Source organism: Orbicella franksi, chromosome 2 (assembly GCF_964199315.1).
Source record: "Orbicella franksi chromosome 2, jaOrbFran1.1, whole genome shotgun sequence".
In the NCBI taxonomy this organism is placed as follows: domain Eukaryota; kingdom Metazoa; phylum Cnidaria; class Anthozoa; order Scleractinia; family Merulinidae; genus Orbicella; species Orbicella franksi.
The window spans coordinates 10,414,873-10,440,868 of NC_138146.1; the positions used below are offsets into that span (position 1 = coordinate 10,414,873).

At 39.9% G+C, this 25,996-nt stretch overlaps 2 protein-coding genes across 5 annotated transcripts in view; both read right to left on the reverse strand.

Annotated features, from left to right (window-relative positions):
• LOC145479998 (allantoicase-like) overlaps positions 1-25,996 on the reverse strand; it is a 192,597-nt gene that overhangs the window by 9,245 nt on the left and 157,356 nt on the right. The window lies entirely within an intron of this gene.
• Positions 67-18,882, reverse strand: LOC145480056 (uncharacterized). Its single transcript, XM_081458545.1, has 10 exons — positions 13,738-18,882; positions 12,932-13,203; positions 12,763-12,801; positions 12,439-12,541; positions 7,057-7,202; positions 6,774-6,853; positions 6,129-6,629; positions 5,803-5,877; positions 5,435-5,582; positions 67-5,161 (listed from the first exon to the last, which is right to left on the reverse strand). Exons 7-10 carry the CDS (start codon positions 6,228-6,230, stop codon positions 5,010-5,012), a joined length of 477 nt encoding a protein of 158 aa, XP_081314671.1. The 5' UTR covers positions 6,231-6,629; positions 6,774-6,853; positions 7,057-7,202; positions 12,439-12,541; positions 12,763-12,801; positions 12,932-13,203; positions 13,738-18,882; the 3' UTR covers positions 67-5,009.

The following is a 25,996-nucleotide window of genomic DNA, read 5'->3' on the forward strand; positions in this document are numbered from 1 at the left end:
GGATCATGGAATCCGCCTGAAATTTTCCACTAGTAACCAAACCCATTAAGTTATGTTGCCAGCGAGTTATGTTGCCAGGCTGAAAAGGGACTTATATGAGGCTAATGATCAAGGTGAGTTATGTTTCTCTTTTTGACTTCAGTGGACTTACAAAATTTAGTTAGAGCAGTGGTTTTGTAGAGTGTTCACTTTTACTTTTATGAAGCTTTATACCAGTGTTGATACATGTTTAATGGAGAATGAATAGGTCCCCCATAAAATGGTCTGCAAAACTGTGGCCCTTCCCTTGTAAAAGAAAATACATATCAACTGTTCTACTCATCAACACACATTTTATATCCAATGTGAATGTTTGCATCTCTGTTGTTACATATATAATTTACATGCACTAAATTCTTCACCCTCTCTGTGAGAAACAACAGAGCTAGAGTTTTTAAATGTTGTACTTTCCACTTGAAATTGATCGTTTTCCCTATTTTTATAAATTTAGTAAATTGAGCTTAAATGCTGCTCATTGTCATTGCTTAAAGTGTTTGGTTTTGCATTTCTTGTAGCTATGATTATTAAATTATATGGATCACTTACATGGATGTTCTTAAACATACATAGCAGCCTTTCAAACCTACTAGTCATGATTCACACAAGTTGTAACATTGGGGAGTTTTAGATTGGACTACGAGTACAAGATTCAGTACAAGTACCATTTTTGACGTTTAAAGGGTCCTACATGTAGTTCTTCACGCTGATTTTAGGCAGAGAGGGTCAAGCTTATGGGGTGAAATGGGTATGTGTTGTGATAATGTGAAGCCTGAAAACTAGAAAGAGTCATTGTCAGAGAAAACCGGGCAGTGCCAAAAGATCGAGGTCGGCTGTTTACATTCATCTTTTCACAGTGTAAAGGCTATCCGAAAAGATTAACAACCATGACATTTGCCGAGGTAGGCATTCGTTTTTCTTTGAGATATCACCACATCACGATTTTGGCCTCTTAAGCGTTTTAAAATGATCAAAATTTCGGGCAACTTTAGGTGAGCCTAAAAGATACTTCCTACAAATTCCAGAAACTCTTATTTTCGTGACATAATATTTGTCCCCTTCTTAGTTGATTGAGAAAGATTAGAGGTCTTTCGCATTCATTCTACGGTTTTCAAGAGGTGCCAAATATCGCCGCCGAATTGTTAATGAGTGTGACCCATTAATTTTAGCCATTTTCAGCGAGTCATTTTTCAAAAGTGTGGCAGTCTATTTCCACAGAAAGACATTTTTGTGATAGTCTTTTGCACTGTTATCAATATCCAGTTTAGTTAAAATTGGTATCTACTGGCAAATAGGAGTAATTGGCCTCGCAAAGTCCAAAAAAAATCATTAGCCAGAAATATTTCCTGCCAAATTTTTAGGGAAGAATATCACCTTATACCGACTTTCTGCGATTGTTATCCATGATTTACTAAAATATTTGCAAAAAATAGTTACCTGGACTGCAGAATAGAATATTTAAGCTGTGAAATCGTTAATAACCTTTGTAAACATTTCAAATTCGACAAATCCTTACCATTATTTAGGCTAAATTTTCCCGCAAAAATTCCATTTCTAACATCACGCTGCATGGAAAAACAAAGTGGATCCTCAGTTCGCTGGTCTCTTTTGCTGTTTAGTTGAACAAACTGCAAGTTATTAGTGAGCGAGGCTTTTCCCTGAACTTTAATTTTGGGACTTCGGCAAACCCCTTGTTTACATCGATTTTCTCGTTTTTGGAAGGTGTGACGTGTTACAGATTCAACGATCAGACGACAGGACTTCGAAATGTCCATCTTACTTGAAGGTTTTTCCTTGGTTTTGAAAATATTAGCTGTTCTTTCGGGTCAGAAAAATCACCTAGCATTGCTGGTGGCAGGGCAGTTTTTCTTCAATTATTAGCGTGCAAACAAGATAGTCGAGGAAAGACGTCAGAGGTGGTGTCTATTTTGCTCAGCCGATTGTTTACACAACAACACAGTTTTTGTAGGCCGCTTTCCGGCCTACGAAAGGATCATAAAAGACAGATGACTGGAATGTGAAAAAAAACTGAATAAACTTCTCAATACGTGTAGTCGTTGCAAGGTCAAGATTGCCAGCGGATATCTTTCTTACATTCATTGTTGTCGTTTGTATCGTTGCAGGTTGGTACACTGTCTTGTTTTCCGTTTCATTTCCTTTGATATTACCTCGTGCACACAATTGACTTAGGACAACTTGCTATAGAGCTGATTCAAAGGTCTCTTAAGATGTCTCGAAAACTCACACCTGGAAAAATCTGCTGAATTTAGCTGAATTATTTGAAGAATAAGGATCCGTAGTGTGTAGATATATATACTTGGTGTATACTTATAATGCAACCGAAAAACCATACGAATCCTGGGGATTATTTTCATGATCCGGGAGAGGAATGTACCACCGCAGGCTAATTTTTTTCCCTCTCTCTGCAGATTCTGCCTGTGACATTGTATCAACGAACTGTAAACAAGACGTCTTTAAGTAATCCGCGGTAAGTGCAATGTGAAAAAAAATTTTTTTTTTCGGGTCTGAGTTTTCGAGACATGCAGAGAATCTGACTTTTTCGGGTCTGAGTTTTTGTTTTCGACCGTCTCAGTTTACGGGTCTGAGGTCTGAGTTTTCAATCTCGTAAGTTGCCCAAAAAAAATCCAAAGAAAAGCAAATGATGAAAACCAAACACTAAGCTGACTTACATGTAAATGGCAAAAATAAAAACAACTTTATTTAACGAATCGTTAGAAAACTAAATGAAATTGAAATGTCGTCTAGGACAGTAGATTTTTCTTCCACCCCCTTGCAAACAACAGGGTGTGGGTGGTAGCGAGATTGGGGGGGGGGGGGTGTCCTTTCTCTGTTGCCACTATGTAATGATACTTTGTTCCACCTCTGCATCCTCCTTGAATGGGGAAGGAAGGATAAAAACATTACCCTCTGGACAAATATCGTTTCTTTTTTAACAATCCATTCAGCCATTATTCTGTTTATTTTTGACATTCAGATCAGTTGAACCATCTTGTTTTTGTAGATATTCTTGAGCTACCGTCCCATTTACCTTAACACAGATACAACTGCATTTTGGCAGGGTTAATGAAAATGAATTTGCCTCCGCAAGATTTTTTTTTTCATGAACCATGTTAAAACTATCTCAATTAATCTTCAGAGCAACTTAGTTGCGTGCAAAGTGTAGTTCAATTTATGTTCTCATGGATCACAAACATATTGCAATCTCGTTCTTTATGAACTCTGACAACAGCAGCAGTAAAACTATCAAGAAATTATCAATAAAAATTTGGATGTAATTTTGTTGCATTAAAAGGGGGTTTGTGGTCAATATTAACAGAAGCAACATTATATTACTTTTGTTGAAAGTAAAAGTTCCAGAGCGGAAAACAAGATGCTGTACTAACCTGCGATGATACAAACGGCAACATTAAATGTAAGAAAGGTTTCTGCCGGCAATACTGGCCTAGCAATGATCACACGTATTGAGATGTTTATCCCAGTCGTTTGTCCTTTTTGATCCTTTGGTGAGCCTGAGAGCAGGGAGCTGTATTTCCTCATTGTTTACATTAGGTTGCAGCAAATAGAAACCACCTCTAACATCTTTGCTCGACTATCTCGTTTGCACGCTAATAATTGAAGAAAAACTGCCCCGCCACCAGTGGTGCTAGGCGATTTTTTGATCCGAAAGAACAGCTAATGTTTTCAAAACCGAGGAAAAACCTTTAGGCGAGATTGACATCTTGAAGTCCTTTCATCTGACCTTTGAATCTGTAACGTGTCACGTCTTCCAAAAACGAGAAAATCGATATAAAAAGGGGTTTGCCGAAGTCCCAAAATTAAACTGATTCAGGGAAAAGCTTCGCTCACTATTAACTTACAGTTTGTTCTACTAAACAGCAAAAGAGACCAGCGAACTGAAGATCCACTTTGTTTTTCCATGCAGCGTGACGTTAAAAATAGAATTTTCGTGGGAAAATTTAGCCTAAATAATGGTAAGGATTTGGCAAGTTTGAAATGTTTCCATAGGTCAATAACGATGTCACAGCTTAAATATTCTATTCTGCAGTCCAGCTAACTATTTTTTGCAAATATTTTAGTAAATCATGGATAACAATTGCAGAAAGTCGGTATAAGGTGATATTCTTCCCTAAAAATTTGGCGGGAAATATTTCTGGCCAATGACTTTTTTTGGACTTTGCGAGACCAATTACTCCGATTTGCCTGTGGATACCAATTTTAACTAAACTGGATATTGATAACAATGTAAAAGACTATCACAAAAATGTCTTTCTGTGGAAATAAACTGCCGCACTTTTGAAAAACGACTCCCTGAAAATGGCTAAAATTTGGGCCACACTCATTAACGATTCGGTGGCGATATTTGGCACCTCTTGAAACTGTAGAATTAATGCGAAAGACCTCTAATATTTCTCAATCAACTAATAAGGGGACAAATATTATCTCACGAAAATAAGAGTTTCTGGAATTTGTAGGAAGTATCTTTTAGGCTCACCTAAAGTTGCCTGAAATTTCGGCCATTTTAGACTGCTTGAGAGGCCAAAATCTTGATGTGGTGATATCTCGAAGAAAAATGAACGCCTACCTCGGCAAACGTCATGGTTGTTAATCTTTTCGGATAGCTTTTACACTGTGAAAAGATGAATGTAAACGGCTGACCTTGATCTTTTGGTACTGCCCGGTTTTCTCTGACAATGACACTTAATAGAACAGTAAACAATTATTGGCTGTGAGCAAGAAACTGGCAGATCATCTCGATAAGCTCTTGTTTTCTTTTACCCCTGCCCACTGACAGTCCAAGTTTGACTTCATGCAGCTGAGGAACTTTCATTGACTTGAGCTCTCTCTCGTTGTATTGTATTGGTGGCATCTGTGTTGATGTTTGTTGGTCATCATCTTCTTCTGTGCTCTCTGTTAGTCGAGGAAATTTCCTCGCACTCTCCTGCTTTCCTCCCTCATGCCAGAATCTGGTGTCCCTCTTTGTGTCCTTTCCCATGGCTCCAATTCCTCCTCCCTTTTTCAACCATCAACAGTGATTTGCAGGTATCCCACCTGTTAATTCTTCGGTGGAGGTATCTCCGAAAATCATCATTCTTTTTTTCTACACCTGATGTTAGGGACAACCAATTATTAGGAATGTGATGAAATAATCATGACTAGCTTATGATATATATGGTACTGATGTGAAGCTGAATTGTTTCACCCTGGTCAACAGCCAGTTACTTGAGGCTAGCTAGAAGTAATAATAATTATTATCAAACTTTCTTTTTCTGTTTGGTTCATTTCTTAATACTTACTGCTTTCACCCATAGAGACTTGAATCTTACTTAAAAACCAAATCATGTTGATAAGCTGCCCTTCTTGCTGTGGTAAATCTTACCTTGGCCAGTGAATATTTTCATAGTCTTATACTTCTGAAGCATCACAGGTACATGATAGATCATCAGATGGATGTATGGTGTGATTGGACATGTGTGGGCATAACCATCCCCTGTCATGTTCAAAAGCTGCTTTCCCCACTCAATAGCCTGTTTAAAAATATTTGAAGATCTATCAGTCTGTGGTGCAAACAGTACTGCATTGTTTTTGTGGGATAGCAATGCTTATCTAATATACATAACACATTAATTTTATTCATCCATTCTGGTATGGAATCTGGATTTTCTTTACCAACTGGATGTGTTATTCCATATTTGAATAGTAACTTTTCACCTTATGAACACATTATATTGTAAGTGATGAGTTTACCTTGGAATGAAATGAGAGGACTTGATCTTCCCCTGGTGTCCAGTCACTAATGACGTTGTACAACTGCCAGAAGTCCTGTATTGGAAAAAATTTAAATCATTATCTCAGGCTAAATGAATTCTTGTCTCATCATAGCCGTTTTCCAAGCTACGTGTCTACCATGAGCCAATTTTCAGCCTCAATATCATCATTAGCATCAAACACGGCTGCTAAAAATTCACATGCTTTGCCTCACCAATGTTGTGTACTTGTCAGCAATTTGTCCTGCAGCACACAGTGGGTTAAAGAAATTTAGATAAGCATAGAGTCATTCCAGTTAAACATACCTCCCAGAGCTTTTTGGTTTTTTCTACTGTTCCTGGGTGTAAAATTTCATGAAACTTCGCAGGCAAGTCCTTCAGAAGTTTTTTCTGTCCTTTTTGGTCCATATCTGGAAAGATATTTCCGTTGACCTGACAGCTTTGATGAGGTTGTCTGTGTGTGTGGTTTTGTGGGCTGATTTTGGTTTACCCACGTTCTCTTCCCGCCAAAGAGAATGAAAATAATCAGATTGACCCAACCGACTATCAATTATAATCAGAAAAATCTTTATACATGTACCAGTGCATAAACATGTCTAAATACCTCATCTCATCCAATTACTTCAAGGATGATGTCATGCTCCAATCTATCTGTTATGCGAAGCAGCAAGTGTAGCTCATCAATGAGAACATTTTCAAGGGGAACACTGAATAATGGTTGACCCTTGCAACCAGGATCTGATGTTGTCTATCCTTCTCTTCATTTGTACTGTTTGAAAGTAGTTCAGTGGCTTTGAGAGATCTGACCTGTTCAACAGATTTTTTTTTTTAAAAAATAAGTTGATTGGTATTGTAATGAAATTACCTACAAGCTTATACTTGCATGAAAAGCATTCAGAATGAAAAAGTGCTAGAGCATGTAATGATGTAATGTTTATGCTCTTTGTATACCTTTCATTGATGTGAACCTTGCACAAAATACAACTGTTGTGGCAAGTTGCAGACTTCATACCCAGTGCCAGAAGGAGAAACTGTGACCAAAATTGAAATAACGTTGCTTTGATAAATATTGAAACAAGGGACATTATAATTAATTTAAAGAGGATGTTTCTTTTCTTTAGGTAAGATAAAATTGGGGAAAGAAAGTCTCTAATTTGCCAGTCTAGGCTGTCTCTACTCTACCAAATTTTCATTCAGCTTAGAGAAATTAAGTTAATTTTGAAAGACAATGTACCTTGTAGTCACCCCAAAGGAAGAACTCCACTTTCACAGTTCTGTCTCCAATCTCCAAAAAACCTTTAGTGATTAGGTTATTGACCTCCGTCGTAATGTTGCCTAGAGCAATCCGGAGGGCCTCGTACTCTTCTGGGACTTTTATTGCTGCAACAGAATGATTACCTATTATGAAACATGGGGAAAACAGTCATTTGTAAAATTAATCATGGTCAATTTAACCCTGATTTCCTGATAGGCGATAAAGTTGTTAATCTTTTACCTAATAAATTTTTGCCAAAGGTTTTTAGGTTTAAAATCTTAGAAATGTATGGATATATATTAGAAATACAATTATTATTAAGGTAAATTAATCAACATGACACGAGCGTGGGACAAAGAAAAATTCTGAGTCCCCGACAGGAATTTGTTATATATGAGAATACCACTGACCATTATGCATAGTTGCGCACGTGTTGAGTTATTGTTTAACCAATGGCATTAAACAACGTGGTTTGAATGTAGACCCAAAATGGCGTCTGTGTCATGAATATGTAACATGGTGTCAAAATAGTGGGATTTCGAGCGCCACGGAACAGGGCCAAAGACATCAAGATGGCTGAAGGATATGCCAATTCGTCGTTCAACTGGCCAAGAATGAACTGGGCCGCTGCGGACCTGAGTAAAGAATGGGAAAGGTTTTATCAACATTGCGAATTCACGTTTGGAGGACCGCTCAGCAAATGCACTGAGAAGGAGAAAATATGCAACCTTAGAGCTTCGTCGGCGACAAAGGCCGAGAAATTTACCTCACTTTCCAATGGGAAACTGTGCAAGTTGGATCTGGAGAAAGTGCACAAAATGTAAATGAAAAAGACCTACTCCAAAGAGTTGTCGGAAAGTTCAAAGCACACCTCGAAACAAAGAAGAACCCAATTATGGTGGCAGTTAAATTTGATCAAAGATGCCAGTTACAAGGGGAAACTTTGACTCCTTTGTCACCGATCTTAAGCTCCTGGCCCGTGGTCTGGACATGACAGAGTCGAATAAGTTGATCCGGAACGCCATCGCATGCAAATCTCTGGACGAAGGAGTAAGGCAACGCTGCTTGGAGAAAAGTAAAAACCTTACCCTAGAAATGGCAATTGACATCGGTTGGATGTTCGAAGCGACCAAGGATGGAATGCAAGTGATGTCTGGTGAAAACCCGAAAGTGGAGGTCAATAAACTTGCATGGAAGAATGGCTTGTCTAAGAAGAATGGCTTGTCCAAGAAGAAACATGACCAAGTTCAAAAATGTGATAGGTGTGGATACAATGCCCACAAGCCACAGGAAAAATGCCCAGCCAGAAATGAATCATGCAACAAGTGCAAAAAAATTGGACATTTTGCCCAAGTTTGCAGAAGCAGGAAAAGCAATGTAAACTTACTGCATGAAATGGTCCATCGTGGAGAAGACTTTTCTAGTGATGAGGAAGGTCCTGACAGTGATGTACAACTACTACATGTAGCAAGCCTAGAAATGAATGGCATCAGTGACAAGCAGAATGTGAAAATGAGGAATGGTGGGAGGTTGTAGAAGTGGGCAACAGTACCCTGCATTGTCAAATTGACACTGGTGCCTATGCAAGTGTAATTAACACTACTCAGCTCAAGCAAGTAGCGCCCAGTGCCCAGATCAAACAAACCAAGAAGACCCTGGTGTCATACAGCCAACACCAAATCACACCCAAAGGTTATGTCACTCTTCCCATAAGATTCAAGATTAACAGGGAGTTAAATGTGAACTTCTATGTCATAGATAGTAAGCAGAAGCCAATATTGTCAAGCAAAGTTTGTCAAGCACTCAACTTGGTTCAGTGGGTACATAAGTTACAGGCACATGTAGATCCAAACCTAAAGGAGCTACTTGACCAGTACCCAGACCTAAAAAGTGCATCCAGAGCCATGCCTGGAACTTACTCTATCAAGATTGACCCCAAAGCAACACCAGTGGTGCATGGGCCTCGCAGACAACCTGCAGCACTCCTTCCCAAGATCATTGCCAAGCTTAAGGAAATGGAAAAGGAAGGACACCTAGCCAAAGTTTCACAGCCCACTGACTGGGTTAACTCTATGGTAGTTTCAAGTCGAGGTGAGGAGATCAGGATCTGCCTTGACCCAGGTGATCTTAATAAAGCAGTGAAATGAGAGCATTACCCAATCTCCACTGTAGAAGAAATTGCAGCCAAGATACCGGAGGCAAAAGTGTTCACAGTCCTTGATGCTAAAAGTGGGTATCTCCAGATAAAACTAGAGTAAGAGTCCAGTCTACTGGTAACGATGAACACCCCAGTTGGCAGATACAGATGGTTTAAGCTACCATTTGGAATCAAATCAGCTCCAGAGCTGTACCAAAGGGCCATGGATGACATGTTGGAGGATATTGATCATGCATACGCCATTATGGATGACATACTCATCGCTGGACGTGACATCGCCCACCATGATTCAGTCCTTGAGGCAGTTCTCAACCGCGCCAGAACCTACAACCTTAAGCTGAACTTTGAGAAGGTTAGAGTACGAAAACAGCAAGTTCAATATGTGGGCCACATTATCTCAGCAGAAGGCCTCAAACCAGATCCAGAAAAAGTAAGAGCTATGAAGGATATGCCACCTCCTGAAATGACAGAAGATCTGCGTTGGTTTCTGGGATCTATTCAGTATCTGGCCAAATTCCTCCTAATGCTTGCAGAAGTCAAAACACCACTGCAGGAACTAACCAGAAAGGATGTACTTTTCCACTGGGACAAGCCACAAGCAGCTGCGTTTCAGAAGCTTAAGGATATGTGCTGTGAAGCTCCAGTGTTAGCCTACTATGATGTCAGAAAAGATGTGACCATACAATGTGACGCCAGCAAGAGTGCAGTGGCTGCTGTCCTACTGCAAGAGGGAAGGCCAATAGCCTATGCATCCCGTAAACTTCGAGCATCAGAGCTCAATTGGGCGCCAATAGAGAAGGAAATGCTGGCAATTGGGTTCAGCACTCAGAAATTCTGGGAAAAACAACTTTGGTCCAGACTGACCACAAACCCCTAGAAATGATACTGCACAAGTCCATGGCAACAGCACCATTAAGATTGCAGGCAATGATGCTGAAAGTGAGTGGCTATGATCTAAAAGTGGAATATCTTCCAGGCAAGAAGCAAGTCCTCGCAGACACCCTCAGCCGAGCAAGTCTAAATGAGGCACCACCGGAAGAAGAAGAGATACAAGTAAACATGTTGGAAAGAATCTCGATTTCCGAACCAAAGTATGCAGAACTCCAACATAACACAGCAAATGAGCTCCATGAGCTGTATGATATGATTCAAGCCGGTTGGCCACAAACAAAGCAACAAGTCCCACACAGCATCCGCCAATACTGGGGCACATGTGATGAGCTTGCGGTACTAGATGGAGTAATCTACCGAGGAATGAGAATCGTAGTACCCCCGTCGATGAGGCCAGTCATGCTGGAGATAATACATGGAACACACCTGGGAATCGTAAAGTGTAAGCAAGGAGCCAGGGAAGCCCTTCACTGGCCCAGCATGAGTGCACAGATAGAAGACAAAGACAAGGACTGTACCACGTGCCATGACTATGCCCCTGCACAGCAGAAAGAGCCTTTGATACCAAGCCCTGTCCCAGACCTGCCTTGGGAATTGGCCGCTTCAGACATATTTGTCTTTGAAGGTGAACATTACCTGTTGCTAGTTGATTATTACTCTAAGTTTATTGAGGTGACCAAACTGAAGGATCTCACATCCCAGGAGACCATTGAAGTCCTAAAAGAACATTTCAGTCGACATGGCATCCCACCAAAACTAGTCAGTGACTGCGGCAGCCAGTACACAAGCAAAGAATTTGAGACCTTTGCCAAAAGTTACAGCTTTGAACATGTTCTAGTAAGCCCAAAACACCCCAAGACGAATGGAGAGGTGGAAGCCGCAGTTAAAACAGTGAAGTCTCTATGGAGAAAGAACAGAGACAAGAGAAAAGCACTCCTACAGTACAGGGTGTCCCCACTTCCAGGAATTGACCTGTCCCCATCACAGCTCCCTATGGGACGCAGGCTACAAACAACACTACCAATAGCACGTGGTCTGTTGGAGTCTGAAACACACAGCATCCAGAAGGTAAGGGCAAGAATGAAACATGGCAAGGATAAGCAAAAGTACTACCATGACCGCCAGGGCACCAAAGAGCCACCACTACTCAGATCGGGTGATCACGTCAGAGTAAAACCGGAGCCAGGGTCAAAGGAATGGAGAGCTGCAACAGTAGTGCAGAAACATGTCTTGCCTAGATCATATGTAGTAGAGGTAGGCGGCCAAAGAATCAGACGTAATCGAGTGGCTCTAAGGAACGACCCAACAAAGTGTCATATGGGATATCGGAAACGTCATGGAAACATCAATCAGCAGACAGAACCTGAGCCAGACAAAACACATGCGGCACCCACATTCCCAGCAAGCCCACAAACAGAGTGCTCACCACAGGAATACCACTTAAATCCCTCAGCTGATGAGGAAATCCCAGCCGGTGATATGCCACCTTCATCAGACATAGTGGAAACTAAAGACCTGCCCTTGTATACAACTCGAAGTGGAAGACTAGTCAAAAAACCAATCAGACTAGACCTGTAACAAGTTGTTCTGGAACAAAGGACAGTTCTTGGAACGTGAACAATGACAGACACTGATTGATTAATGTTGAGTTGATTGTTCTTTTATTTTATTTTATTTTATTCTCCTGATTGGTTTCTTTGATTGTAATGTAAAGGAGGGGGATGTTATATATGAGAATATCACTGACCATTATGCATAGTTGTGCATGTGTTGAGTTATTGTTTAACCAATGGCATTAAACAACATGGTTTGAATGTACACCCAAAATGGCGTCTGTGTCATGAATATGTAACAGAATTGAACCCATGACCTCCTGAACACCGGGCGGTCATGGGTTCAATTCCTGTCGGGGACTCAAAATTTTTCTTTGTCCCACGCTCGTGTCATGTTGATTAATTCACCTTCACATTTCATTACCAAGCTTAAAATTCACCATCTTTATTAACTTGTTGCTACTCACGATGACTCCGATAGTGTTGATCCTAGCAGTATGCAGGACACCTGTCATATATGAACTTAGTTAAATGGCCTTGCTCTCCATGAGTTCTCGTAGCTCAGTGGATAGAGCGCCCGCCCGGTGTTCGGGAGGTCATGGGTTCAATTCCTGTCGGGAAATCAGAATTTTCCTTTGTCCCACGCTCGTGTCATGTTGATTAATTCACCTTCACATTTCAATACCGAGCTTAAAATTCACCATCTTTATTAACTTATCACAATTATTATTATATATCATAAGTGAGAATGAGACTAACCAGTGCTTGACATGACTTTCTCTTTATCTTGAAGGAGTGAGAAGGAAAACACAAATAGGTTACTGTTCCGGGAAAGAGCCGCACCATCATCAGACAGTTTCACCTACATAGACAAGGGAATCAAAATTTTGGTTACTGCTAATATTAATTACACGTGCAAACTTGTAAATATAAAGGAAGTGTTGTTTTAGCAAGTGACATTAACAAATTAAAAATCTATTTTTTTTTTGGTATTATGTTTTGTTGTAAACAACTCTGTGTATATTTGAAAGTGGAATACATGTAGTTTGTGAAATTGCTTATTTAACTGCAAGTTTTCCTTACCTTAAAAGTTGGCACATCAGCTTTGTCTATAGATGTAAGCTGTAAAAAAATGTTTGCAAATGAATATTGATATTAAATAAGTGAATATGAAGGTGTTGAAGTCTAACGACTGGGCTGTATAGATAAGTAAGGGTGGAAAGGTTGCAATTTAACAAAACACACTGCTTACATGTTTGGCTATATGGTGTCTTAGAAGTTCCTAGAAAGGTAACTCAGATCCAGGATGTGTCCCAGGGGTATGAGTAATTTGCTCAGACCATTGTTTCTCAATCTCTTTCTGGTGGCGCTCTACCAAGTAAGGACGAGGCAGGTCTTGGGATTCTTGTGCCAGTCCAGAATAAGCACGTAGTGAGACAGAGAACTTGTTGATGATAAATAGAAGAGTCTTGATTTTCTCTTTCTCTTCCTCAGGCAGTTTATCGTAGGGTGATTGTCTTTCACCTGTTAACAACAGTCACAACTTTTTGTTAAAAGGGGCTTAATGTCAAAACTGTGGTATGGGGCTATGCAGTTTCTAACAGGGCTTATACTGTCTGTTGCAGCAGCATGGAAAATAGATTTTATGTCAAATACTGATGCAAATGTAGTTTTCCTTCATCACTGAAGTCCATTTCTCCACAGTCTTTCATAGGTTAAGTTAAGTCACTATATCACTCTGTACACAGACAGAATATAAATTTAAACTGTTGATATAGTTTTGTCTATTTGTTACCTGTTCTGTCTGGTGACTGACCTTGGCTTTGTTCGGTAGGGGCCATGTTCTCAGCTATTTAGGACAAAGAGTTTGTGTTTTTGAGCCTCTTACAGAATTTTCAACATTTGAAGGATTTTCAAAAAACTTTCAGTAGTTAAAGGGAAATTGGCAGGATGATATTTCCTAGTTTGGGCCAAACTACTCAAATATTTGGTAAAGAGATTTTTTGCTATTATTTCAATAATTCTTACAGAGCCAAGAAAAAAAGTGAAATAGTCTACCTGTTTCACCTTGATTCAGCGGAACAATCACTGGTCTGCCCTCTGTGTCTGTTAGTTGAAGGGAGACTGGGAGGAGTCTAAATGTCTCCGCAAACCAGAGGGCTTGCTGTGCCTGTTCTCTAAAACAGAAACGAAGAGTAAATAATTTCTTGCTCAACCTGAGTTAATGATAATGATAATGAGTAATAGTTTAACTATGAATATCAAACTTTCCTTAACATGATTGTAGTAAATGACCATTTATACTGAACTTTTTGCACGTAAACCTTCACAATTTTACACCATTTATATCCTAACATGAATTAGTAAGGCTAATAATGAATACGTAAGTTGTAGGGACCTACTTGATTTGAAGTCGCTGCCTTTGCTATTGTCTTGGCGACACATCACTGTAGTCTCGACCGCGATGTACCGGTTGTTGCTCTTTGCCGTTACTTTTTAACTCAGCGAGTTGCTGTTGCAGCATTTGGCTTCCTTCATCTGATCGTATAACTCCCTTGCACTTTCCTCGATATCCAAACGAAGCTGTTCATTCTCTTCCGCCAGGCACTTACTTTCCTGTCGTAGTAAACACATTTCATTCCAGGGGAGGCTACTGAATTCTTGAGGGCTAACAAGTATTGTAAACCACTGGTCTCTTCTTTCTTGTTGAGCTCTTTTTCCTTGAATGCTAGAGTAGGTTTTCTGGAACTTTGTGACTTTTGGACCGTGACTTCGTGACTTTTAATACACGCTTTTCGCCGTCATCTGTGAGTCTAAAGGCAAGTTCCCAGAGGCAGTTGAAGAAACTTATCGCTATTTCCTTTGCAGAACTTTTCCTCAAAGTCCACAAAACTTCGTTACACACCTGGAGCTTAAAATTGGGATCGCATCCCAAAAAGCATGGTTCACAGACGTGGACATGGAGAGCGTTGATTGTCGGAAGATCGTCTTGTTCAAGGAGAGACATCTCTTTAAAATGGAGATGTAGTTCTTAAAAGAACTATTAACAGAGGGAACTGCTATTTTTCACTTACATGGAATGGAGTTCCGAAAAAGAACTTTTCTATACTTGAAGATAGAACTGGAATTACTCTAAGAGAATTTCAAATCGTCATACACTTTGCGGCACGAATAACAAACTGAACACTTGAATGATTCTTTTGTTCTTGTGGTGAAGGAATGAATGAATGAAAGACTTTATTTAGGTTTTTGATAATCAACAATAATTCTTTAATTGCAAGGTATAATTAAGTCCTTTAGACCGGCAAACTAGTTGTTCACTATTAATTTACATCATATTTAGAGTAACCAGCCTGGTAAGAGATTCTGCAAGGAAAAGAAACGAGCGCTTAAAGTTTTCAGTATTGTGATAACCACACACTTTATGTCTCACCCCAGCCATTGTTAGCAGAGAAATTTGCAAAGACTTGCAAATGTGTGTTGTCTAACACTCTTTGAAAAGACACTGACTTATCATTGTTTCCTTTTATGCGGTGCTGGACAAATTTTTGTGACATATTGTTGATCTGCGTCGTTTGCTTTCTCAGGATCGTATTGCTGTAAAACCATAGTGAGATAACTGAAATGGTTTTGGCCATGTCACGGCACTTTCGAGCCACATTCCCTTAAGGTCAGCATAAGGCGCAGAAAGAACTTCAAACTTTCGCAGCTCGGCTCGTGACTTTTTACACATCCATAAAAATATCGATTTGTCCTTAAAATGTACGCCAGAGGAGTGGGAGGACAAGATGGAATAGCTGGCTGCGGCAGTCGCTTTATTTAAGGAATGAAAAAACAACACTAAAATCGGAATAATTGTTTGAAGGCCCGGCGCCCGGTATCTTCACCGGTGGCAAATGCTAACTAACAGTCCAGCTAAATGATCAAAACTGATCTATCAGAGTGATTTGTAAACATTGCTTTCGCCGTTCTTCTCATGCTGTGTACGGTCTTACACGCTGATTTATATCTATTTTCTGTTTGACAAATGAGCAAATGTTTCATTCAAGTCGGTGTTCAGAAGGTTAAATTCAACGACGATAAACGCGTTCACTGAAACTCAAAAATTTATCAGTACTTCAAAAGGCTTTAGTAGCTGTCTCGAGAAAAATTTCTCAGCACTTATCTTGCTCTTTCCTCTGAGCAGAATTTGAAATATCTCTCAGAACAAGGCAAACTTAGCTACAACCAGATATCTATCTGCACAGTGAGAACGCCGCTCTCTGAGTGCCAAATGTATTTCCTCACTTTCATGATACCGCACTCTAATGATAGCCTCTGGCTTTGATGGTCGGCCGCAGTCGCAAATGTTTGTCAGAGATCGCACAAAATCGGGCAGACTGAAAAGAACACTTTCGACCATCACTGAACACCCAAGGGAGCAGTGAAAGTGGTTCTTAAGCAAGATTCTTGAACTCAGAGAAGAGGAAAACATACATATTAATGAGTAAAGTAGCTCATTATGTGATACGAAATACAGGGAACACGAATTCCAAGTAAATCCCTTTCCGCTATTCTTGACATTTCAGTTTGGTATCTGAATTTACTTTGAACAGAAACTTTTGCAAGTTACAAGTTCATAAAAAGTTGGACCAGAAACTAGAAATTTAAGATAAGAAAAGGGCATTTTTGAATTCTCATATAAAATGGCTACAAAATCTTTCACATTTTGACTCAAATTTCCAATAGAGTTTACAAGTCGTCTCTATCTCCTAAGCATCTCGATTAAATAAGTGTAATTTCGTCTTCATTTTGCAGCCTACAAAATTCAGCTAGTTTTGAGCACTTTCAAAAATGGCTGAAAAATCCAGGGGACGTTCTTGCATACAGCCTTTCATATGCTCCCTCATCATAGGCCTGCAATGCGTGCAGAGAGCTTGATAATAAAGCTCTGAGGAAGATAATATTATGCTCCCTCACCATAGGCCTGGAATGTGTGCAGAGCTAGATAATAAAGCTCTGAGGGAGATATGAAAGGCCGCGTGCAAGAATGTCTCCTAGATTTTTCGGCCATTTTGAAAGTGCTCAAAAATAGCTGAATTTTGGCATGTAGGCTTTGTTTTACCTGAGAAACATTGCTCTGAAGTTTTTTTGGCTGGGGCGCTCTTAGTTCTTGAGAAAATTACGTATGCAAAAAAACTCAGTTTTCCAAGCGGCATCTTTTGGAGATCTTTTGTTGAACAAAAAACAAAAGAAACCTTCTTATTATTTTGTTGAACAGCAAACAGGCAGACTGTTTATAGTGTATTCCACTGAATCTTAGCTGTCTTAAAGTCAAAGGAAAATAGTATATAGAGCAGAAATCTGGGAACAGATTGTTTACATCGGTTATTGTGACGTGAACACAACACGTGAATTGATCGAGCGTCAAATGAAATACCATTGAACAAAAAAGGGATGTGCCGCATTAGAGCTCTGTCAACTAGTATCTTAAGCATCGTGTTAAAGTACCTTGTATGCCTGCCTGGTGGTTGAGAGGCACCATAAAGCCTCAATAAACCCATAAGTCATCAGCACGTTTTAAAGAATCAAAATGTGTTCTGAAACTTCAAAGGCAGCTGATATACTGTAATCGTGTTATCGGCATTCGAAGTCAGATCGAGCCAGGCAGCAAAGTCCAAGAGCAGTTCTTGCCCAAGGAAAATTAATACCCTCTCGTGAGTGGTGGCCCATTTGCCAAGCGTTGCTAGTATCAAAGTTTGGAAAGTGAGAACTGGTTTTAGACTTATAAAATTTGTCTTGTATGGACCGCCATGTTTTCCCATGCACGGAGTGGAAAGACCCTTCCCGGCATGCATTGCGATCACGTTCTGCTGGCTTTTCTCGAACTGGTAACTAGATTGTTTCGGCTTTTTTCATTTAAACATAATAATGGCCAACAAGTAGCGATCGATTGTAACATAGATCTGTGATCCAGGTTGCGTTGATTTTATTTCATATTGGCATGATTTGTCGTGTTTTGAACTTCTGGGATCAGCGGACATGCAGATGTATGGAGACCCGTATGTTGCGCAGAAAGGTTAATTTGTTAATCTGTTAGGAAGTGCGTGACATAAAACTATGATCACGTTTGTCAAAAAATTTGTATTTATCTCATGAATTTTACCATTTAAGACATTGCTGTATTTGGAAAAGTGCTTATTTAATGTTTATTTGTTCAGTGCAGATAATCATTGTCCCAGATAACCAAAGTAAGTTCCAGATGTTAACACTATTTTCCGGCCGCCATATTTCACCTATTTAGACCTGAAATCAACAGTTTTGAGCTTACACGTTGTGTGAAATTAACATTTTGCTGTTTTCTAAATGAAATCAACATCCTTGCCATCATGTGTTAACGTGAAATCAACATTTTTACCTATTTAGACCTGAAATTAACAATTTTTAGCTTATACGTTGGGTGTATACAAAACGAAGACCGAAGACCGAAAAACGAAGAGCTCATATAATTTTAGGCCTTTCAAACTCAAGGCAGTTATAATCATCGATAATCAGGCTTAAGTACTTTATCGGATGCTATCACACACGAAACCGACTAGGTCTTCGTTTTGTAGTTTAGGCCGGGTCAAACTACAAAACGAAGACCCTCGCTCAAACGCTTTGTTGGACGCCAAAAGACGCGAAACCGACAGGGTCTTCGTTTTGTAGTTTAGGCCGGGTCAAACTACAAAACGAAGACCCTCGCTCAAAAGCTCTTTAAGACGCCAAAAGACGCGAAACCGATGGGGTCTTCATTTTGTAGTTTAGGCTGGGTCAAACTACAAAACGAAGACCCTTGCTCAAACGCTCTTTAAGACGCCAAAAGACGCGAAACCGACTGGGTCTTCGTTTTGTAGTTTAGGCCGGGTCAAACTACAAAACGAAGACCCTCGCTCAAACGCTTTGTTAGACGCCAAAAGACGCGAAACCGACTGGGTCATCGTTTTGTAGTTTAGGCCGGGTCAAACTACAAAACGAAGACCCTCGCTCAAACAGTTTCCTTGAAGAAAGCGTGACGAATAATGAAATTAAAGATTATTTTATTCTTATACTCCGATTCCCTATTGCCTTTTTTCAGTTGAATAACAGTATCAAAAATAATTTTTACGACAATTCAATCCAAGTATAGTCGATATTCATTGTATTTGAAACCCGAATGTCATTCCCTTTCCTTGTCCTGATATACAGGCGTACCCTTCCAAGTAGGGCATGGCCAAGAATTTTTTTTCCATAAAGGTTGTCAGATCAAAGTTCGAAGACTAGACCGAAAAATAGTATAGGTAGCCAAGAGCTGTGCTGCCGGAATAGCAAAGGGAAACTGACATGAGAAACGCGTATACATGTATACATATTTACGGCAATCAATTTGTTACTATCGCAGAATACCGTAACTATGGAATTATATTTTATCCTGAGTTCGTTTCCGTTAGCATTATATGATGTACGTTGTAAATCTTAAAGCATTAACTCACTCGAAAATATCAGATCAAAGCTTAACGACAAGCCGGATTGTAGTCTGGATATTCACTGGCGCTGAATATTGACCTAGACAAGTTTGTATTTTTGGCACCCGAAGAATTTGTTGTTCCCCACAGGATGCCATTTTCTGTAGCATTACTTTCATTTAATCCACATTGTCTGCTCAACATAAATATATACATGTATATGCGTTTCTCATGTCAGTTTCCCTTTGCTATTCCGGCAGCACAGCTCTTGGCTACCTATACTATTTTTCGGTCTAGTCTTCGAGCTTTGATCTGACAACCTTTATGGAAAAAAAATTCTTGGCCATGCCCTACTTGGAAGGATACGCCTGTATATCAGGACAAGGAAAGGGAATGACATTCGGGTTTCAAATACAATGAATATCGACTATACTTGGATTGAATTGTTGTAAAAATTATTTTTGATACTGTTATTCAACTGAAAAAAGGCAATAGGGAATCGGAGTATAAGAATAAAATAATCTTTAATTTCATTATTCGTCACGCTTTCTTCAAGGAAACTGTCTGAGCGAGGGTCTTCGTTTTGTAGTTTGACCCAGCCTAAACTACAAAACGAAGACCCAGTCAGATTCGTGTCTTTTGGCGTCTTAAAGAGCATTTGAGCGAGGGTCTTCGTTTTGTAGTTTGACCCGGCCTAAACTACAAAACGAAGACCCAGTCGGTTTCGCGTCTTTTGGCGTCTAACAAAGCGTTTGAGCGAGGGTCTTCGTTTTGTAGTTTGACCCGGCCTAAACTACAAAACGAAGACCCAGTCGGATTCGCGTCTTTTGGCATCTTAAAGAACGTTTGAGTGAGGGTCTTCGTTTTGTAGTTTGACCCGGCCTAAACTACAAAACGAAGACCCAGTCGGTTTCGCGTCTTTTGGCATCTAACAAAGCGTTTGAGCGAGGGTCTTCGTTTTGTAGTTTGACCCGGCCTAAACTACAAAACGAAGACCCAGTCGGTTTCGCGTCTTTTGGCGTCTTAAAGAGCGTTTGAGCGAGGGTCTTCGTTTTGTAGTTTGACCCAGCCTAAACTACAAAATGAAGACCCCATCGGTTTTGCGTCTTTTGGCGTCTTAAAGAGCATTTGAGCGAGGGTCTTCGTTTTGTAGTTTGACCCGGCCTAAACTACAAAACGAAGACCCAGTCGGTTTCGCGTCTTTTGGCGTCTAACAAAGCGTTTGAGCGAGGGTCTTCGTTTTGTAGTTTGACCCGGCCTAAACTACAAAACGAAGACCCAGTCGGTTTCGCGTCTTTTGGCGTCTTGAAGAGCGTTTGAGCAAGGGTCTTCGTTTTGTAGTTTGACCCAGCCTAAACTACAAAATGAAGACCCCATCGGTTTCGCGTCTTTTGGCGTCTTAAAGAGCTTTTGAGCGAGGGTCTTCGTTTTGTAGTTTGACCCGGCCTAAACTACAAAACGAAGACCCTGTCGGTTTCGCGTCTTTTGGCGTCCAACAAAGCGTTTGAGCGAGGGTCTTCGTTTTGTAGTTTGACCCGGCCTAAACTACAAAACGAAGACCTAGTCGGTTTCGCGTGTGATAGCGTCCGATAAAGTACTTAAGACTGATTATCGATGATTATAACTGCCTTGAGTTTGAAAGGCCTAAAATTATATGAGCTCTTCGTTTTTCGGTCTTCAGTCTTCGTTTTGTAGACACCCCTTATACGTTGCGAGAAATTAACATTTTGCTGTTTTCTAAGTGAAATCAACATCCTTGCCGTCACACGTTAACGTGAAATCAGCATTTAAACCTTTTTTGACCTAAAATCGATATTTTTGAGCTTTTACGTTGCTTGAAATTGACGTTTTGCTGCTTTCTAAGAGAAATCAACATCCTTGCCATTGTGTCAACATTTTAACCACTTTTAACCATTTTAACCACTTTTGACCTGAAATCAACAAATTTGAGCTTATATAAGTGGTGTGAAATTGACATTTTGCTGGGTTCTAAGCAAAATCAAAAGGGACCTTAAGATACTGGTCGCGGTGGCCTTGAAGAATGAGGTCACGTCCGAGAGGGCATGGGTAGTAACCACCACCTTCGTGCGGGAAAAAGAAACCTTAAGATTTGCATTGTGCAAGCGGTGGCCGAAACAAGTCATAACAACAAACAGGTTCAGTCAGAGAATCAGGCGGTTTCGCTGTTATGACGGTGTTTAAGACCCGAGAGCTTTTAGCAGGAGCCTATTTAGCCGACATCATTTCTGACGAAGAATTCGTGCTCCTCTGACTGCAGCTTTTCAAAGAACTTAGAATTACTGTATGAAGAGTATGAAAGATTTGACCTTGAAGTGACAGATTCAGAGTGTAGAGCGGTCCTAACCTGCCACAGATTAGTTTCACACGATAAAAATCAAGGTGAAATAAGAAATAAAGCAATACTCTGTGCGAGGAAATTTCCACAGATTTACCTGCTTTTCGGATTTCTTTCTGAAGACTTGACGCTCACTTTTCCCTTCATATGCTCGCTAAAACTGAATTATGAAAACAAAATTGAACTAGACAGTTTAGGAATCTATTTCTTTATAATAATGTTTACAAATTTTGGGCAAAACATGTTATTTTACGGGAAAAAGTCGGAAAAGAACTCACCTTTCTGAGAGGCCGCCAAAATGAACTTCATCGCCGCCACAACTAAGGTGGAGGCTGTCAAGTGGCGTGACATTTATGCAAATTAAATGGAAGACCTTGCGAATTTACTTCTGGTTGCCGTCGTCCTAGGCCGTGTCCAGGGTATCTTAAGGTCCCTACAGTCCTTGCGGTCGCGGCGGGCCGATCCTTTGTTATAATAAACCGAGGCGAGACTTCGACTTATAACAAAGGCTTGGCTCGGCTATTATGACAAAGGATCGGCTCTGTTTATCATAACAAAGGGCCAGCTTCGTTTATTTGAAGGACTCGGCGGGAAAAGGACATCAGGTATTTTAATCAAAAGTGAACTTTGTCGAAAACACTCCAAATTTCGCATGCAGTTTTGTTCAGGTATGTTAAGCAATGTCCCGTAGTTTTTGCGTTAAAGTTTGCTTCGTTCTCGAGATATTGCATATGCAATAAATCACTTGATTTTTCTAACCTGTGTGCCTTTTTTGGATACATTATTTCTCGAGAACGAAGAGCAACCTAGCGAAAAAAACTTCAGAGCAATGTTTCTCAGGTGAAACGAAGCCCACATGCCAAAATTCAGCTAGTTCTGAGCATTTTCAAAAATGGCCGAAAAATCCAGGGGATGTTCTAGTATGGAAAGCCAGAACTGTCTTATGATACTTTTTTTATTACATTGGGTGGTTATGTCATTATATTTAGTACTAATGTTATTATATTCGGTGATTAACTCATTATACTTGGTGTTTATGTCTTTATATGCGGTGCTGTCTTCATTATATTCCGTGCTTATTCCATTATATTCGGTGCTTCTCTCGTTATATTAGGTGCTTTTTTCATTATATTCGGTGCTGTCTGTATTATATTCTGTGCTTTCTTCGTTATATTCGGTTGTAACTTTGTTTGGTGTTTTCTTCATTATTACGGGTGCTAACACTATTATATTTGGTGCTCTCTTCCTTATATTCGGTGCAAAGGCCATTCTATTTGGTACTTCCTTGTTCGGTGATTACTTCATTATGTTCGTTGCTTTCTTCGATATGATCGTCACCAGTCTTTGCAAGGGGCCGTACAATTTGGAGGTAGTCTAGGGAAAGCCGGGAAAAACGGGTGTCATGCAACCTCAGACCCCGAAAACTCAGACCCCTCGAAATTAAAAACTTAATTGTTATCACCTGAATTGCTCTATGGCCACAATGGGGCGAGATGTTTATCTTCTCCGGTTTATGTTGTCGCGTCGATCAAACGGTGAAAAACAAATATTTAACTTCTCAGGTTTATTGCTGTCGCGTCGGTCAAACAGTGAAGAACTAACAAGGTTTAGAATAGCAGCCGACACTGTTTTTCAAAACAGACCTTTTTTATTCAATCGTATGCAGCAAAAAAAATGTGTTGTTCTCTGGAACATACTCATTTGATTGCAATCTGCTTTTTGACTTTATGTGCGTTGCGTGACTGTCGGCATGTAACCCGCAGAAATTAACAAAATTTAGAAAAAAAAGAGTACATAGAGATAGCCATGTTTGAGTTCCAACTTAGAATGGGAATAGTGAATATTTCTTACAGGAAACAGTAAGTTTCAAACCAAACACTTCTATTTCTTTTCTTTTTTTCATACCGCCTGGATTATTTAATTATTAAATCTGCCTCGTGGCAGGGCCTTCATGCCAGTTTTCAATTTTCGTTCACTGACATTTCGAGACAAGACGTGGCGGTTCAATCGGTTCGACCTTCACGTGCTTTCTACGAGTATGTTTCAGAGATCAACACATTTTTTTTGCTGCATACAAGTGCATAAAAAAGGTCTGTTTTGAAAAACAGTGTCGGCTGCTGTTCTAAATGTTGTTAGTTCTTCACTGTTTGACCGACGCAACAGCGATAAACCTAAGAAGTTAAATATTTGTTTTTCATCGTTTGATCGACGTGACAACATAAACCGGAGAAGATAAAAATCTCGCCCCATTGTGGCCATAGAGCAATTCAGGTGATAACAATTGAAGGGGTGGCAGTGCAAAACCATGCTAAGTGACGATTTGGGTGAAAAAAAAAATTTTCGCGAAAGGGCTTGAATTTTTGCATGTGGTCTTCAATGTAATAGAAAAACGCGGCCCTGTATTTTTGTCGCTGGTTTTTGCTTCGTTTTCGAGTTATAACCTATGCAAAAATACTTGGCTTTTCCTAGCCATGTCTTTAGGAGTTTATTTGTTGAACAGCAAACAGGCAGACTGTTTATAGTGTATGAAGTCAAAATCAAATCTCACAGCATATATAGAGTGGAAATCTGGGAACAGATTGTTTACGTCGGGTATTGTGATGTGAGCACAACACGTGAATCGATTGAGAGTCAAACGAAATTCATTGAACAAAAAAGAGATGTGCCGCATTAGAGCTCTGTCAACTAATATCTTAAGCATTGTTTTAAAGTACCTTGTGTGCCTGCCTGGTGGTTGAGAGACATCATAAAGTCTCGATAAACCCGTAAGTCATCAGCACGTTTTAAAGAATCAAAATGTGTTCTGAAACTTCGAAGGCAGCTGATATACCGTAATCGTGTTATCGGCGTTCGAAGTCAGATCGAGCCAGGCAGCAAAGTCCAAGAGCAGTTCTTGCCCAAAAAAAATACCCTCTGGTGAGTCGTGGCTCATTTGCCAAGCGTTGCTAGCATCAAAGTTTGGAAAGCGAGAACTGCTTTTAGACTTATAAAATTTGTCTTGTATCGACCGCCATGTTTTCCTGCACACGAGGTGTAAAGACCCTTCCCGGCATGCATTGCGATCACGTTCTGTGGACATTTCTCGAACTGGTAACTAGGTTGTTTAAACATAAGAATGGCCAACAAGTAGCGATTGATTGTAACATAGATCTGTGATCCAGGTTGCGTCGATTTTATTTCAAATCGGCATGATTTGTAGTGTTTTGAGCTTCTGGGATCAGCGGACATGCCGATGTATGGAGACCTGTATGTTGCGGAGAAGGGTTAATCTGCTAATCTGTCAGCCCTATTTATAGCGTGTTTTCACGTGAAATCAACATCATTGAGCTTATAAGTTGCATGAAATTACCATTTTGCTGTTTTCTAACTGAAACTAGCATCCTTGCCGTCAAGCGTTAACGTGAAATCAACATTTTAACCTATTTAGACCTGAAATTAACATCATTGAGCCTATGCACTGCGTGAAATTGACATTTTGCTGGTTTCTAAGTGAAACCAACATCCTTGCCGTCACGCATTAACGTGAAATCAACATTTTAACCTATTTAGACCTGAAATCAACATCATTGAGCATATGCACTGCGTGACATTGACATTTTGCTGGTTTCTAAGTGAAACCAACATCCTTGCCGTCACGCGTTAACGTGAAATCAACATTTTAACCTATTTAGACCTGAAATCAACATCATTGAGCTTATGCGCTGCGTGAAATTGACATTTTGCTGGTTTCTAAGTGAAATCAACTTCCTTGCCGTCACACGTTAACGTCAAATCAATATTTTAACCTATTTAGACCTGAAATCAACATCACTGAGCTTATGCGTTGCGTGAAATTGACATTTTGCTCGTTTCTAAGAGAAATCAACCTCCTTGCTGTAATGCGTTAACGTGAAATCAACATTTAAACCTTTTTTGACCTAAAATCAACATTTTTGAGCTTATACGTTGCGTGAAATTCACATTTTGCTGCTTTCCAAGTGAAATCAAAGTCCTTGTGGACGCGGCTTGCCGATCCTTTGTTATGATAAACCTAGGCGAGACTTTGACTTATAACAAAGGCTTGGCTTGGCTATTATAACAAACGATCGGCTCTGTTTATCATAACAAAGGCCCGGCTTCGTTTATTTGAAGACCTCGGTGGGAAAAGGGCGCTAGGTATTTTAATCAAAAGTGAACTTTGTCGAAAACGCTCCAAATTTCGCATGCAGTTTTGTTTAGGTATGTTTAAGAATGTCCCGTATTTTTTCCGCTCAGCTTTGCTTCGTTTTCGAGATATTGTGTATGCAGAAAAACCACTCGGTTTTCCTAGCGGCATCTTTATAAACAAAGCAAAAACCAGCGACAAAAATACAGGACCACGTTTTTCTATTACATTGAAGACCACATGCAAGAATTCAAGCCCTTTTGCGAAAAAAATTTTTTTCACCCAAATCGTCACTTAGCATGGTTTTGCACTGACCCCTTCAATTGAGTTTTTAATTTCGAGGGGTCTGAGTTT